At 41.8% G+C, this 17,846-nt stretch overlaps 1 protein-coding gene across 4 annotated transcripts in view; it reads left to right on the forward strand.

Annotated features, from left to right (window-relative positions):
• The first annotated feature begins 290 nt into the window (after nucleotides 1-290).
• The window catches only part of RBM20 (RNA binding motif protein 20), a 100,567-nt gene continuing 83,011 nt past the window's right edge, over nucleotides 291-17,846 (forward strand). For 2 of the 4 annotated variants that reach the window (XM_064663281.1, XM_064663282.1), the window contains exon 1: nucleotides 291-468. In XM_064663281.1, coding sequence (XP_064519351.1) covers nucleotides 335-468 — 134 coding nt within the window. In that variant the 5' untranslated portion in view covers nucleotides 291-334. The remainder of the gene's footprint in view (nucleotides 469-17,846) is intronic. The other 2 variants (XM_064663284.1, XM_064663283.1) reach the window with 1 other exon arrangement.

Consider the following 17,846-nt stretch of genomic DNA (forward strand, 5'->3'; position numbering starts at 1 on the left):
TGTGGAGGAGGGAGGGCACGGGCCCTGCGCCCAGGTGGGGCCGGGCCGGGCGGGGGGCACCGCCCGCCCCTCCCTCCGGCCCCGCCGGGGCTCCGCGCAGCGCCGGCCACCCCCGGCGGTGGCCGCAGCCCTCCCCAGGGCGGGCTCAGCCGCAGGGGGCTGCCTGTCCCGCCGCCGCCAGCCCGGCGGGGGGGCGGCAGGGGGAGCGCGGTTGTCTCCAGGGCCGGTCTTCTGCCCCCTCCCTCCCTTCTCGCTCCCTCCCTCCCCTCCCTCCCTCCTGCCGCCGCGGCCGCCGAGGGCTGCGCGGCCACCCGCGCCTCCGGGGCCGCCCCGCATGGTCCTGGCCGCTGCCATGAGCCAGGCCCCGGCTCCCCGCGGCGCTGACCCGCCGGAGAGCGATGCCCGCAGCGGGGCCCCCGGCCGAGGGATGCCGCCGCCGCCGCCCAGCCTGCCCCAGCTCCTGCACAAGTAAGAGCCGCCCCGCGTTCCGTCGCGCCGGGAGGGCGGGCGGGCAGGCGCGGGTCGCTCTCCCTCCCCGGCGGCGGTGCCCCCCTTCCCTCCCCCGCGCCCAGACTGACAGCCGGGGCGGAGGGTCGGCCCGGCATCGGCCCCGGCCGAGCGGTGCCCGCGGGGCTGAGATCTCCTGGCCGTGCGGGTGGCGGCGGGGCCGTCCACTCTGATGGGGGCACGGAGTGCCCCAAAGACCGGCCCCGGCCCCGCTCCCCAGCAGAAGTTTTCTGCCCGAGAAGCCGCCCGTGTCGGTTTGCCGGGGGTTCACCCTGGCACCGCGTCTCTCTCCCCGGCCCGGGAGCTGGGCCGGGGAGGTCTCCCCCGCCTGCCCCGGGGCGGTGTGAGCCGCCGGCCCGCACGGCCCGGCCCCGCTCTGCTGCTGCGGGTCCCCCCGGCAGGCCTGGGGCGAGGGGCTCGTGCTGTGCCAGGAGCGATCGCATCCCTGCAAAACTGTCACGGGAAAAGTAACCTGTATGTGCGTGGAGGGCTTATTAATGAGCACAACGATGCGAGTGGCATTTTGCTGTTTCGTTTTCCATCCAGAAAGAGGGGGAAAAGCACTTCTGGTACACAGATGCAGTGGTGCCAGCGATACTTTTCTGGCTAAACGAGAAGCTTGAAGACAAGTCGAATGCTCTGTAGTTAGTACGTGAAGCATGAGTAACGCCTAAGTTGATCTATGCTGATTCAAGGTGGTTGCGTGCACGGTATCTGACTTTTCCCAGGTCATACTGTATTAAAAGAGGTAAGGGCTTTTAACAGAGCGCTTGATCTACTAATGAGCGCCCAGCCTAAGAGCTGTTAGAATTGCCTTCTATTACTTTAAGATTTGCTGCTTGTGTTGACGGGCAGGACGCTGGGTGCTGCGCAGTGGTGAAGCGCTTTCGATATTGTGTCCCAGACCACCAACTGGACTGAGCCCGTGTCCGGCCGTCAAGCAAAGCGCGAGTATGACAAAGCACTGCGGAGCTGCCGCGGCCTCGCCGCTGGGCTTGCTCTGCTTCCCTGCAAAACCCCTTCACAAAAGGCGCTGGTTTAGGCATCTCCGTCATCAGTTTGTTAACAAAACCAAACAATGTAACTAACAGCAAATTATTTCAATTCTCTCACTTACATTTGCAAAATACGTACGTACCTATGTATAAATACATATGTGCGTGTATGCTTTTGCATTACAGCAAACTTGAAGTCATGAACGTTTTTTTAAGCTGAGAATCACATCAACTTTTATAAATATGTGTGTAACTGGGCTTTTAGAGTTGCTGCAGAGTGAGGCCCATAAATTTGATGCTTGGTTTTCTTTTAGTCTGTTTGCTTTTAAATCTTGGTTTGTAACTTAATCGTGAAAACATTCAAGGTTCTCATTACCTACATTTTTATTTCTAATTGGAAGTACAGACTTGGGGGTTTGTACTGAAACTGAAACGCTAATGGTCTCTTCCTAAGTCCGCTGGGTAGCTTCGGTGGCACATATGAATTATTGTGCAAGGTAATTTACACTTACTCAAAATCAGTCTTAAATTTTAAACTACAGTCTCTAAAGACAGCCTTTATTTTTTCATGTTTCTCAAGACTTTATGTGGATGTGTATTGCAAGTCAGATAGGTAGAGCTGTTGAGAGCGCTTCACGATCGTATTTCTGGTGCGGCGCGTGTTATGTACGAGGGCATCACGTTTTTGCTGGTCACGCTTCCTAGCAAATTATAGGTGGGAAAACTTGAAATGGTTTCCTTTTGAGCCTATCTTTAATGGAAAGATTTGAGAGAGGTGCCATGTTCTGACCGTTCTTTGTCATGGTAATGTGACGCCGGATGGCAAACATTGAACATCTCCATCTAAGGTCCTGCAACTCGATAGTGTGGTTTTGTAACCGCGTGGTTGTAATTTGGTGTGAGTCTCCGTGCTTACCTGATAATTAGTAAATGCATTGCCTCGGAAATGCAAGCAATTTGTGTTTTGTTTTGCTGATAAGAACTTGGTACTTTATAATCTGAATTGGATATCAGTGATTTTTAGGAAGAGATATGTTGGGGAATGTCCAAACTTCTCTTCAGAATTCTAATATGCCGGAACAGGTATTATGACTGGTAAAATAGGATGATAAGGAAAACAGTGATTCTTCTACAAAGTGAAGTCATGGTTTCATTACTAGGAAAGAAAACATTGACCTCACTTCCTGAGCATTTTGATTTTCTTCACTTTTTTTTTAATAACAATTGCTATCCTTTTGCTTTGCAAGCTGCAGTAAACAAGTGTGCAGCTGCAGAATGCTAATTCAGAATCACGTAGATGAGAATATTCCATGGTGTTTAACAGAGCATCTCTCTGTTTCAACATTTTCATTATAATATTGTATAAAATATACCTTTTTCATTATACCATTTAAACTTTAAGAGCTCTCTGGAACCTTTCTTTCTTCCCCCCCAGTAGTTTCATTAGAAAGTTTAACAGATTTTAGGTGAAGAGCAATGTAATTCTAAAAAATGGCTTCCTAGATGGACAGCTGGTAAACATTCACTGTGAGTGCTGAGTTTGAATAAGGATTCAAATTTAGCAAAACTGAAGATGTGAGATGTTTTTGGTAGCTGCTACATTGCCTAAACTCATGAAACACGGTAGCATGTACAATATCCATTAAATGTTTCTCTGCTTTAACATTTATAATGTAATTTTAAAAGTATTACTAAATCCTTAATTTGAAATTCCTTGCTATAGTACCCAAAAATAAGATATAAATTGAAATATGCTGTGTACATTTTGTACCTTCCCCTCGAGTGACAGTGTCAATTCAGTTGATAATAAAGGTCCAACGATAAGATTTACACAGCAGTTAAAGCATTCTATCTATGCAGGTCTTTGTGATGTGTGATGGGAACATACTTCTTATTTTCTAAAACTGAAAGCTTTATTGCAGTCAAAGCCTGCAAGTTGTGGAGCTGAGAATTAGAAATTGCTGGAGAAGGGAGACCTGAATTTACATGTTACAGGGGATGACTTACAAAAACCTACCCTTGCACTTGAAATAAAGCAGAAGACTAAGAAGAACAATTGTGGTGGTGTTGGCCAGTGTTCATCACCGCTTTCTACTGCAGTTGTGTGGAAGGAGTGGAAATGCAGAGTAGGGGCTGTAGTGCCAGCAAGTGAAACATGTATGGGAAATCTCTGAAAAAAACAATATGTGGTTGGAACTGCTGATTTGGAGGTTTTTTTCCCTCCTTTGGTAAGTCTGCTTTTATGAGAAAATTGCTGTTTATGATTTGGAGGTTTTGTTTATAATTTTTGCAACTGAATTGCAAAATTTAATTTTTAGATGACAGGTTAGTGGGTGACAAATTTTAGCACCTGCTGTTAGATTGGCTGGAGTGCCTAAGCAGCATGAGAGAGTGGAGACTCCTATTAATAATTCCAGGTGTGTGATTCATTGCAATCTGAATGAGCAACTTGCTGGAACTGAGAGAAAGGACTGAGTGGCTGCTGTGGGTAAACTATAAAGATGTTGTATGAGGAGTCCTTTTTGTGAGAGTTCTTGCTTGAAACATGCCACAATTAAACTCCACAATTATAGGAGACCTAATTGTATTGAAATGTAACTCTTTGCATGCTTTTGGTTCTAATGATTTGTCAGGGGTAATATCTGTGCAGTGGAAATGGAGCAGTTTTTAACTGCCTGTGTTGATACAGAAAGATATGTTTGTTTTACAGATTTAATAAAGATGCCTTAAAACAATGGAGGGGAACCAAAGTTAATATTTTTTTTTCCTAAGGGGTTTTGCCCTGGAGATTTTGAGCTCCTCTGGAAGGAAGATGGAATTTCCAACATCTGTGCCCAAGTTGTCATCAGTTTGTGCCAGGTCTGGGGGCAGAGAGGAGTAAGCAGGCTGGTGCTGAATGCTTTGAATCCTTTATTTTCTATAGCAGCAAGGAGGAAACTTGTCAGGAAAAATTACCTCCAACTTATTTTTGTGTGTTTGTTTTTTTTTTTAACTTAAACGCATTATGTTAAACGTGCTATTTTTATTTGCTTTCTTGTCTGTTTGTTTTCTGTAGTGTGGGATCTCCTTTTTCTTTTTTCTTTCTTTTTTTTTTTTTCCCCTCCAGCTCAAGGTCTCTCAGGAGAGATAAAATATGAAATGTACTCCCATTATATACATTAGTCATGGCAAATAGTTTGGCATATGTGGCAAAGGCTAAGCTGATATTTAACAAGGGGACATTAGGAGAAACACTGGTTTTACTGTTTCTCTTCTTACTGTTACTGATACAGGCTTTCAATATTTATTTACCTTTTAAAAAGTACATCTCCAAAATCCAAATTGCTTCCCTACCCGACAGAGCCCTGAAAACTCAAGGAGTTTATGTTGAAACAACTGTAACAGCCCTGAAAGGAGATGAAAACAAAACAGAAAGGGCTGTAGCTGTCTTAGCTGAGCAGCTTTACTGAAACAAGGGGCAGGAGCTGCAAAAGCAGACTGGATGGGACTTGCCAGAGAATGTGGGAACTAAACCTGCATTATTAAACTCCTCCTTGGGTTTCCCATTCATTGTCTCCATATGTTATGAAACATACAGTGAGTTTTCCTGGAATTGTCTGGCTTCTTGCTGTTTAACTATCAAGACTCTTCTTAAACCTCACCTGAGGTTAAAATCAGGACTTAAAATGCATGTACCAAATTTTTGTGTGCTTGGAGGGTGCAGGGACAGGGACCCCTGGAGGGTGCTTCACTTTTAAGTTTAGTTGTTTTCAAAAAGTAGCAGCAGTGATGATGATGATGATGATGATCTTCAAGTCAGCTAATTAAATTTCTTTTTTATTCATTTATATTTTATTTATTTTCTGTTTTGAGGGAAAACATTGATCCCTCCTGTAAATCAGGTGTGACCCAAAGCTTAAAGATGCCTTAATCATATGGATGTTCTCTGTTCTAAACAAAAAAGAATGAAAGTGTGGGGTTTGAGTTGGTTTGTTTGTTTGTTTTCTTTAATCTCTCATTTAAAACCAAACAGCTTGTTGTAGAAAAGCACAGTAAGATTGAATTTAAGGCTTGAAGAGGGAGCATAGAGGTACAAAGTGGAAAAGAGTCAGAACAAAAGAATTCAGAAGGAATGCTTTGCATGCAAACATTTCCATGTAATCTGACTTGTCTTATCAGTTATCATTGAATTCTTAATTGTCCAGAAATGTCAAAACTCTTTCAAATATTTTAGTGGAGAGACAGATAACAGTAGTGATACCACCTTTAGTAAAAAGTTAAATAATACGTAATTTATAAGAAGCAATGTAGTAACTGGCTTTTGGAGTACGACACATGGCAATGGAGTTCTCTTTAGTAAAACTCAGTTGCCTGGATATTGCTCTTTTATTGGAAATTTAATACTACTGTTCCCATCAATGGGAAGACTGGAAAATATGTTCTTTTGGTTTTCCTCTTAATTCAGCCCTTGTCCATCCAAAGCTGTGTGTGCCTAACAGCGAGAGTTGTGTGTGACCTGCTGAGCCACTGTTATGCTATAGTGATGCTTCTAAAATCTTTTTGATCTCATTTGGAGGAAAGGAAAATAGAGATGGGTAAAAACCTCCATAATTTCTAGTTCTGATCCGTTATGGGGGATGTCAAAACGGGATGAACTAGATCTTCAAAGATGTATTTTTACTTGATAGCGGACTGGAGAAATTTATTTAGGAGGGTAAAAAATGGATTTTTTTGCATGAAATAATAATTTTAGTCACTTTAAAATACTCCTTCAAATAGAATCTGCTTTTTCAGAAGAGTAAGCTGTCTTGATTATTTTTTTGTTTAAATGAATTCATTGCATCTGATTTGCAGCTAGACGCTTTATCAGACTGACTTTATTCCCCTGAATATACTCCCCCCTTTTTTCCTCCTCTTCATCCTTTGTAACATTTTATAGTTGATTTAAGGATGTAATCTCTCTGTTAGCCTCTGCCCCTCTCTGTGTCCAGCTGCTTTCTCTTTGTCACGCTAATGACCCGTCACAGTGAAGCTGTCACTTGAGGAAGAGGGTGAAACCAGAAAACCTGCCCCTTTGGGTTTTAGAAACGTTTAATATCTGTCCTGTTCTGACAGCTCAAGCCTAGCCTATTTTACAAATGCCTCTTGCCTATTTAGAAAAAATGCCCAATAAAAGCCTTGGGTATTCTGTTGCAGGAAGAGGGCAAAGGCTTGTTTTCTTAAAGGATCAGTGTGAGCGCACAAGTGGTTAGTTTGTACCAGGCTAACTGCATTTTCATGTGTGGGGATGTAAACTTCTGAAATGTGAGTTTAGCTGATATTAATTGTACCACGAGTTGTGTATTTATCTCATGCATCTGAGGAACCACAAGGAAGATGAATTTGGTTTTTTTCTGCATGTCCCTGGTGGGAGATGAGCTGTGCAGGACCAGGGTGCAGCTGCGCCATGTGGCTGTTGCACGCAGTGATGCTGTTCAGATTTGTCCTTCATCAGCCCCATTGTTTAAAAACATACAAGTTTCTCAGCCGCCTTTGCAGAATGCTCCAAAGATGCCATGAGCCCTGCCTGACTCTGGAGGTGATACGAATCTGTAGCTCTACTGGTTGTGAGGTGTAGCCCATCTCCTGCATGGTTTTAACTCCACAGCCTGTGTTACTTGAAATGTTAATGATGGTGACTGCCTTCAGAAGGATTCTGCTCCACCACTTCTACATTACTTCTTCCTGGGAAAAGATAGGGACAGGATAAGGAAGTGTTTCACTCCCATTCTCTTGAGTAATGTCTTCTGCTGGCCAGGATAGACAGAAAAAATTGTATCGTGGACAGGTTATGAGCGAGCTCCCTGGCTGATTTCTGATCACCAGGTCCCTTCCCTGGCCTACTGGCTTTTGAGATAATAAAATCATCTGGTGTTACCTTGTCTCAGCTCTCCTCAACTTGCTGTAAATCTTGTTATTTTCTCTACAGTAGGATGCAGAGTATTAGAATTCAGGCAATGGTAAATGTCTTGAATTTGGTAATGTCAAAGGCTACAGTTTTATAGATTGTGGCGCTTCTTTTTTCCTGGGAGGGGGAGATGTGTGAGTTGATGGTGTCTGTGAGCTAGGGCTACTTTGGAAATGTGCAGGAGTTGTGCTTGCATTTTTACTTTAATATTTGTTTCAAGAAACAGACTTTAAGTACCTCTGCAACAAGTGGCTTGATGGCTGATGTTGCCTTTATTGAGATAACAAATACTCTTCTGTGGGCTTTTGCATGTTGTATAATTGAAAAGCATCAGTAGGTTGACCACGTTTTATCTGTGCAGTAAGAAATCTTATTTCTGTCTCTGCTGAATAACATGTTCTCCTCTTAGGGAAAGATGTGATAAATAATTTTATTAGATTGATGACACATACAGTTCATTACACTGACCAAGTTTTATTGTTCTCTTTTTGGCCTCGTTTTTTAAAAAAACTGTAAGATAAAATTGCAAAATATTTGTTGAGAACAAAATGCCATACAGTGTTTTACTAGTGTCTTTTTCACCCTTCTTTCTGTTTTTCTTGGAAACAGAGTGAGAGCAGATTAACTTGGATACAGAAAAGTTTACTCCAGTCCCTGCAGAGCTGTGCATACCTGTGTGTGTTTGTGTGGTTTGTAGTCGGGATGCTACTCCAGAGATTGTCAGAGATTTCCTCTGCTCCCCCACGTAAAATTCTGTCAAAGATTGTACACAATTCAGACTGAGGACAGGATCTGGAGCAAAGATGGCTCTTGTCTGCTGAAACCATAGAGAGAAATATTAGCAAACTAGGATGAGATTTTTTTTTTCCCACCCCTAGGCTCTTGTTATCTTCTGAAGTCTTCCATTAACACATCTTAACATTCACACCCTTGCTATCCATGTACTCTGCACCATCCATTTGTGTCCCACTCGTGGCACATTCTTGTAAAGTCATCTACAGCTTTCCACCATCCTGCCAACTCACAACCAAACACTGGGCTCTTTTCTCTGTTTACTGTTTCATTCAAGGTCACTGTTCTATTATGTAGCAACACATTCTCATGGTGCAGGCAGGGCTTACCCTTTTGTTGGCATCTTTCTGTTGACTCTCTCTGAGACGGCCCAAGAGGTCTGCCTCAAGTCACTGTGATGTGCATTACACTTAGGAAGGTGTCACTGATGTGTCTATAGGTGAGCATGTTTTTAAGTACTGCGGAAGAGTAGTGGTTGACTGGGATGGTGTTTATAGATACCTCTGTAGGCAGCATGGGCAAACAGGTTCACAGATAAAGTGCAGTAAACAAAAGAATAGAAGTTCTGTGGTACTTGAATCCAGGTCAACTCCTGTGTTTTCTGCACTGGTCTGGATATTATTTGAACATATCTTCCCTTTTCCAGCTTCCGGAGAATTAAAAAGTGCTAACTAAATACTGCAAATTTGGCAATGAAATTTAAGTTCATTGCATGCCACGTGTCTTTGGTGTATCAGGCTTCTAAAAGATATGGAATCATTGCTGTTTAACCTAGGTTTTGTAGGTTTTCTGCTTTGCAAAGTATTAAAGGATTGAATCTTCTTCTAAATAAAAAATTTGCAAGGACTAGAAGTGATTTTTGTAATTGTATGTAGATTATTAAAGTGAATCTGTGCAGAGTAAAGCAATGTGTCTTTATGTTATAAATTTATAATGTAATAAATAACATAAATATGTTAGGTGGCCAAGACTTTGCTTGTCAGCGGTAAATAAGACTTGAATTCCTCTTTGCAACTCATATATACTATGAGACTTATCTTGTAAAGCCGTATTCATACACGAGGATTATTTTTGTGTATAAGGCTTTAGAGGATCAGATCCTATCATCCGAATCTGCAAGGCTTCATGACTTTACTGCTTGGTTTTTGGGGTAATTACTAATAGGAGAGACCTAATGGAGTAGAAACCAAAGAAAATAATAGAAAGTTACCTAGTGTTCCAGCATTGAAACTTCTCTTTTGAAAGAGAACATGGATGTATGTAGGGAGAAATACAGATCCGTGCTCCCTTGTGGTGCTTACTAGCATATTAGTGCTCTGACGTGTTTTAGAACAAGTACTCTGGAGTGTTGAAGCCTCACTAGCTGGAGGCATTTGTAGAGTCAGAGATGGAGAGGGGTTTACAAAGAGCCCATCAGCTCCTCTGCACAGCACTGCACTTACAGGTGGCCATCAGTGCTGTCTTCCAATTTGTGCTGAGCATTTGGGAGAAATAAGGCATGGCCTTACATCTCTCATCTAAGTTTGGCTACTTGCTTTGTTTTCCCTGTAAGTTCTCAGGACTTTGCTTTGTTACATTTGCTGCAGTTTTTGAGGAAATAACATGAAAATAAAAGATATAATTTCTCCCTATATTCAAAGAAGCTTTTATAAATTTTATGAAGATCCCTTTTTATCCCCATCCATACGGCAAGGACATAAAATATCAGCAACTAATATTATTTACTGGATTGCTGGGATAATTTATGGGGGGAATCTGCTCTAAACTGCAAGACAGCAGTTTGTAGCCTTTTCTGTACAATATACTGTCTCTTAGTGTTTATATTGGCAGTGCTTGTCATCTCCTCCTGCTCTGTACAATATAAGACTCTTTTACATAAAGATAAACATGCAGAAGAGACTCCCCACACATTTCTTATTGATCTGTTTAGTATGATAGATTTTTTTCCTTGCATGTCCTCCTCTAAAGCGTGAAAACCTACTATTTTGCTTTGATGTTTCTGTAGTTTCGAGCTGTATTATGTGGAAGTTGGTAGCAGTGTTCAAAGCCAAGGACTTGATTGGCAAGTTTTAGCTGTGAGTAAATTTTCACAGCTGATCCATAAATCCCCAACAGACCATTAGGAGCTTCAGAGCGGCTCTGGCAAACTCCCCTACAATAATTGTAGTTTTAAGTTTGTTATATTTAGTTTTCTCACCTCTTAGCTGGATGCCAGGGGGACCTCACTAGAAGCAAACCAGCTCTGTATCTGCTTTTTATTCCAAGTTAGCAGTTTGCACAAATAGCACAGCGTGGGAGGAGGGCTCACTGGTTGGCTCCCAGTGGACAAAGCAGAGACTGACCAAGAGTGTGACTTGTGACAAATGGACCCCAGATCTGGGGTTAGACATTTCAGTTATTCAAGGAGACTTGGAGTATGTAATTTTTGCCCTCCACCTCCATGCCCTGTTCTCAAGAAATAACAAAACCATCAAGGGAGGCAGAAAAAATGCTTCTTCAATCTTGAACATGATAGAGTTCAGTATATAACCATGTGAGACAGAGAGGCAGCTCTTAATTTAAGTTCCCTGAGGTAATTGTACTTATTTATCTGTAGCAAAGCTGGCAGAGTGACCAGCTTTTAGGAGTGACCACTGCTCTAAGAACAGAAGTGCATGGGTAGCAGTGGTGAGAGCAACAGGCGTTGGTTTTGGGTGCCAGGGTTTGATGGTAGCAGTGTTTCTGAACCAGCTGGAAGCCTGACTTCGAGAACACATCCCTCTTGGGTTCATTGCTCTTTACAGATGCAGTAAAACCAGTGCTATAGTGACTATGTTGCATTTTCCATAAGCCCTGGAGAATTCTTCTTATGGAGTAGTGCCCCACCAGAGAGCCTAAGTTGGAGGAGAAGTTCCTATCATTCCCCCAGATTTGGATCCTGCTGTGTAGGTTCTGGAAGCAAAGTCAGACTTGGCTGCTTGTTTGAGCAAGTAATGAGTATTTTGTACTTTTCCTTCTGAAATCTGAACTGCTTTGCCAAGGGTGTACTCACCACTTGGTGGAGTCTGGTGTCTTACCTTGCTGAAGGGACAAGGGGGCTGTGTAGAAGGAAAGAGTGTATCTGCATGGGAAACGCTTTCAAAGGAATATTTTTCCTTTTCTAGAGGATGGAAAGATAAATTGAATCTCTGTATCCTCTTCCAGCCTCTCATAACTGTAACCCATGAATGGTTTGTTTACACAGGAGGATGAAAGAGAAACATTATCTGAACTATTTAGGAAAGGAAATTAAGCAGATTTGGTCTTTGAAAATTTTCAAAAAATTTTTTGAGCAGGAAAAGCAGAAATTTTATTCATATTAACAGCTCCTTCAAACAAAAATGACTTCATGTTACAATTTTAATTTAGGAGGATCAGAAGCTTTGTTGATTAGGGTCTTGTTAGGATAAGGGTAGAGTAAGTAGCTATAAATAGTGATACAGTGAGTGATGATCTCTCCCTACAAACTTTGTGTTGAACTTAAGCAGGAGAAGGTAAAAATATCAGCCAACAACCTTCTTGCAAGGAAGCATCTCTGACTAAAATAAAGGGATCTTCAGTAAAACAAAAGGAATTGGTCATTTCTTCAGTCTTCAGTTTCAAGTGCTTTAACTTCATTTAATGCAGTAAGTCAAGTGGAAGTTGTCATTCTTGTGGTGGGAGTAGAGTGCTCTTGATGCCTGGGCCAGTTTTACTGTCTGACACTTAAGCTAGAAATGCTAGGAGTGATAAGAGTAAATGAGCTAATTTCATGTGTACAAATGAAATGCAGAACATGCTTCTGCTGGGAGAAAAGATGGTGCCCTTCATTTATATATCATAATGAAAAAAAAGTTTTTAGAACTATATGGAGCTTCTAACATGGATTTGGGATAGGTTGCATTGTAGAAAAAATACAGTAATTAAAAATGCAAAGCAGTGTTAAGATTAAAACCAAAAGGTATCAGTTATGTGAGTGTGAGTGACAAACATCTTCCTGGGGTCACCTGTGTGAGTGTTGTGCTCTGCTTTATTTCCTCACGAGCTGAATGGATGAGAAGCAGGTCACTAAGCATGGACCTCCTATGCCTTGGGACACACAGTTCACTAAGATAACAGGCTATAGATTAGAATGTCAGGGCATCCTCACCTAGGAACTGCTGACCAGCAGGAGGTTAATGCAAACTTCCACTAATTTGCTTCCACTAATTTCCACTTTCCACTAATTTCACCTCCCTGGCAAATAAAATTTGCAAATGCTTGTTCACGGACGTAGGTGGAGTGAATCAGTGACCAGTATTAATGTAGTATTCCTCTTTAGATGGAGCCTAAGGTGAATCTACAATTAAAGGCTAAACGTAAGAGGGGGTGGGTGATTCTAGATTCTCCTGCTGATTGTTGCTCCAAAATACAAGCAAGAAAATGTAACTATGGAAGATGAGGGGAGACTTTAGCAGGCTTGTTTTCACCACAGGATTAACTCCTGCCTAGGTTTTAACTGTTGCCATATATCAAGAAAATAAGCCTTAATTTAAAAGGTACTTTTGAGGCAGTTGAGGATTTGGGGAGAATCTGATCTTCACTTGGATAGTTGACACTTTGGGAAGAATATGCCAGAAAAATAATCTGAAAGCTGGTTATCCTCCATTTCCACCCTTCCCTGAAGGACAGAAAAGTTCTCTGGGTGGTGCCATTGACCAGGAAGGGTTTCAGTCCTGCCCCACTGTGAAAATTTGCCAGCTCCAAACAGTGTTGGATGGGCAGGGACCTGCTGTGGTGAAGCTTGTGCTGATTGATCAGAGATATGACAGGAAGGTGAAGTGTGTGAGGGAGCCATACCCGGGGGAATGGCTTTATGGGGGAGTACCTGTGTACTTCTCCCCAGCTACTTTGGGAGAGCCTAGGCATTTTGCCAGGATTAAGTCAAACAACTTTTCTTCCCCCCACACCCACATGCCTTTCTGGTTGGTATTGACATATTTTTTTCCCAGCTGTTAATTAAAATGAGAATGAAGTTAAACTTATCTCAAGGTGCAAATTCAGTCATTTGCTTTTCCCCATGCTCATGAGAGAAAATTACAGCTTTAGTAATTGCAAGAGATGACTGATGGGAAAACTAAGTGTTTTTTCCTGTGTGGATGTTATTTACCTGTGAAGTGACCAGGGCAGTCGGGCTGTTCTCCAACTTTGTGAGTATGTCTTTGAGAGTGCAAGTGATTTGAAGAAATAAACCAGAACTTTTTCCTGTCTGAAAGGGTGCCTAGACTTATCTAGGGCTACAACAGGATATTAATAGAACATACTGCATTTCCTTCACATAAAAATACGAAGGGCACTTTGCTGAGAAAAAATCCTGCTGTCCCTTTCTGTCTTTGGGACCAGCTCATCACCCAGCTAAAATTAAAACGTGAAGTCAGGCAGTTCTTGCTCTCTATTTTTAAACTGCTTCAGCATATGAATGTGAGTGTGAAATCTTTCTTTAGGCCTCTCTTAACTTAATTACCTACTTATTCAAAATATTCTCTTCTCAAATTGCAGAGCTATAATTATATTAATCTTTTCTGTAGACACTTTAGCTACTTGATGTTTGTTTAATTAGTTTTATGCTTAATTTGTAGTTCTGTAGTTATTTACAGTGATGGAAATCTCATGGTAAGTGTTTAAAATTATTTTGATATGTTAAAAATTAGCAAGTAGATAATGTTTTTGTATATCTGTTCCATGTTTTCTTCTGGAAAATATCATGAGGAAGTGCACTTAAAGTATTCAAATGAAACAAAAACAAATGTCTTGTTACTCTTTTGTTTATTCGAGTCTTTTCTTTTCTGCAAGCTCATTCCAATTTTATTTTGGTTTTCTGTCTTTTGTTTGTGTGGAAGGGGTGATGTGGTCCCAGAACAGGAGGTGCGGTGGAACTGCTTATAAATCGTAGATTTGTACCGTTTTTCTGCTGATTTGGATATCCTGAATTCTTCCTGCATTTCAGTCAGTCTAAGAAAAATCCCTGCAACTACCTTTCAAATTGAGCTGTCTTTGCTTACATACAGCAGTCGTGTTTTCCAGCGCCGCAGTCTCAGCCTGCAGAGGGTGTGCTTCCTCCTGCAAACCCTCCTCTGCCAGCTCAGCTCCCTCAACACACAGTCCCATGATCACTGTGCTGCACCCAGAGGTACCAAGGGTGTCTGTCCACCTCTGTCCCCTGTGGCATCTGTCCCTTGATTTCTTTGACTATCAGCTGTTTGGATCACAGGCTGTAAGACTTGATTCCCAACTGACCCCTTTCACTGAAAAAGGACACTCCTGAGAGAACACAGTGTTCCTTTGCGTACTCTTTTGGGACTGGCTGTTCCTCCTAACCATAGTGCAAAATGGAAATGGATGCTCTTTCCTTCTCAGTGTTTCCCTGGTTCCTTTGTTTTTGTCAGTGAGGAGATCTTGGGAAGAATTCTCCCTGCAGTTTCCCATGTCTGGTCAAGCAGTGTTCAGGCTCCACTGTGCTGGGTCGTTTGTGTTCTGTCAGGTAGATGAAGCTGGGTAAGGTGGGAAGTTTTGAAAGGCATTGCCTTCAACATCTGCATTCTCCTGGGGCATGCATATGGGACTCTATTTGTAGTCCTGCCTTTGATATCTAAATGAGTAAATGGCCTGCTGCAAACTGTCTTTAGGGTGGCTGGTACCTGAGGAGGACAGTAAGTGTGGTTACATCTCCCCAGGCAAATCCCACCTGCTGTCCTGACTGGTGTATTTCCACATATTTCCTGCTTACCAGAAATACTGGAGATTTCATAGATTTGGGTATTAGATGACATCGCATTTGTGTCACTGGTGAGAAACATGTTGCTATTCACGGTGTTTAGTGGCAGTATAATTAGATAGCTAGACAGTGATGTTAAGTAACACAAACCTGGAGCCAGTCTTTTGGACACATCTTCCCATGCCAATCTTGGTGCTTGGAACAGTTTGCTCATTAATTTGTTCCAAGCTTCCACCCCCGCCCTGCCCTCTCCAGAAAACCCTTGGCAAACCATCTCTTCTGTAAATGCTTCTGCCTTGGCTGGCCACTGCCCCTCTGTTCATGCTCTCCTGTCCTGTTGCCCATTTTTTACTTCAGATTGAAAATTTGTCAGCACAAAGATTTATATGAGCATTTTTGCATCCTGTAAAGAAATACACAGACCCCTTATTCTTTCAAAAATGAAAAGTTTCATATTAAGACTTAAATACAGATGTGATGTTCACCTAGACAATGGTTTGGGGGTTTGTTTACAATGATAATTATATTAAGAGATTGGCTTTTCTCCAGCTGGAGACTGTAGTCCCATATTAGAAATGCTAAACTAATGGTGTCTGCAGAACTTCTGCTGCTATGATCTTTGTCTGCATCTTCTGCTGCCGTTTAGCTTTCAAAACTGATTGTTTTGTATGTTTGTTTTTGTAAATGGATTAGTGAAACACATTCTTGACAAAAGTATCTTGGCAAAATCAGTGGGTTTTAATGGTGTTCACATACTTCTGTGCTTGAAATGAAGCCTGAAGAATTTGTCCTCTGGAATGTTACATTATGGTTTGGCCACTGGAAATGAAGCACCTGACAGCATTAAGCTATCAGAAGGATTTCCAGTCATGGGCAAGCAGCCATTATGTATGTGTTGATCCACAGTAGGAGAGTTGGACAGCTTTTGATTTACTGGCGCTCATCTGTTCAGTCTGAGCTGACGATCAGCACAGCAGTTATCTTTAAAATTGATTGAAGAGTACTGAAAGGGAAAGGAGAATCTCATGGGTATGATGCAAATCTAGAAGAATTGCTGACTGTTCTTCTAGATAATGTTAAAAGTGCACTTCTCAAGGTGGTGAAAAGAACTGTTTTGTAATTTCTATGCCTGGTTAAAAATACCTTGCCAGTTTTGTCTTATTTTAAAGCAGATGCTTTAAATTCTCTAATATCCTTTTCAATAGATTGGGTTAAATAACTGGAGAATTAGAAACTGTATCTGGTTTTCAGCAGCTCGAGCATTTATACATTTGCATTACAATGCTGCAGAGTTCACATGAAGAGATTTGTTAGCTGAGCTAAACATTTGGTTTTAAAACAACTATAAAAATTCTTATGTTTTCATAATATTATAGCTTTAAATAGTTTAAATAGCTGTAATCTGAAGAATTTGAAGCATCCTCGTTTTTATTTCCAAAAATGGCGCATGAAATGTATTTATTTAAGTGGATAGTAAAACTAAAGAGCCAGGTCATAAAGTAGTGTTCACTGAAACCAACAAAAATAATGACAAGATTCCTGTCATGTGATCTGATAAGGAAACCAGAGCAAATAATTTTCTTGTGTAGCATATCATGCAGATGGAATAGAAAACATCTCTTTCAACATTAATAATTAAGATGTATGTAATGCATTAGTATTTTTATGTGTGCGTGTGTTTTTTGGTGTTTATGTGTGTGTGTTTTTTGGTGCACTTACATACAGTTCTGTTTATTTAAGGAGCTCCTGTTTTAGAGATTATGCAGGATTTTAGCTATTAATATTGCTAACCTTTCCCAACATATAAATACTCCACTGTGGTCTCCCACACGGCTGATGTGTCATCCAGAAAGGCCTGTGCTCCTTTCACCAGGGAATTGTGTAAAAACAGTGTTAGGATGGTGATGTATATGATAAACTATATTGTCCAAAAAGTCTGTGGATTTCTTACCATATTTCTGGGGCAGCCTGGCTCAAAGCAATGGGATGGTGGAAACTGTCTTTATATTTTCAGGGCGTGATTTTAAAAACAAACAGACCTGAACTGTTCCAAATCCCCTTCAGTGATCTGGCCTTTCTGTCAGTTGAGATTTCAGATTATTGCATGGCCTGTGACACGACCTAACTTCTACAGCAACTTCTAGAAGGTGCTCCTTCTATAAGTTTTACCACATTATTAATACATTTGTGATGAGGTTAGCCTGACCTGATTGTTTGGAGCATTGGGGATTGTGAAAGAGTTGAGAATGTTGTATGAACATGGCTTTGTGTAGAATAGATAGATAGATAGATAATGTTTTCTTGAGCTGTGGTTAATAACTTTGTTGCATATCTCCTCTGGAATACTAAAGTCTTGAAACTAAAATGAGAATGGCTGCCTGGAAAAGCCAATCCACAGTTTTCGATTACTGAGCTCTCTGTAGGTTGCCCTGTCAAAGGCTTGGCTTTGTCTTTCTGGAAAAAGATATCTGAAGGAGCATGGTGGGATATGTCAGCCCAGGGCTATTTGTAAAGGTGATCCACTGTGAAACTAAACTGCTTCGTGTTGTTGACCCTTGTTGGCTTTCAGCCGTGGAACAGGTTTCACAGAAATGGATCTAAGTGGTGTTGTATAAACTTTGCTTTGCATGTCAGAAGCAGTGCTAGTCCCTTGCTGGCAAGGGGGAGGTCTGGCTTATCTTGTAGTGCGAGTGAGCCCTGCAGCACACATATCACGGGCCAGGAATAAGCTAGGATGCTGTGCGTTCCTACTGGGAAAAGTGGGTGATACTAAAGGCAGCTTTGACTATACAAAACACGTTGTTTGTCTCTGAGTTGCTCTCTGGTGCATTCTTAGGGTGGCATTTCTCTTCAGCAGTTGACCATGAGTGGTTTT

Source organism: Pseudopipra pipra, chromosome 8 (assembly GCF_036250125.1).
Source record: "Pseudopipra pipra isolate bDixPip1 chromosome 8, bDixPip1.hap1, whole genome shotgun sequence".
NCBI lineage: Eukaryota > Metazoa > Chordata > Aves > Passeriformes > Pipridae > Pseudopipra > Pseudopipra pipra.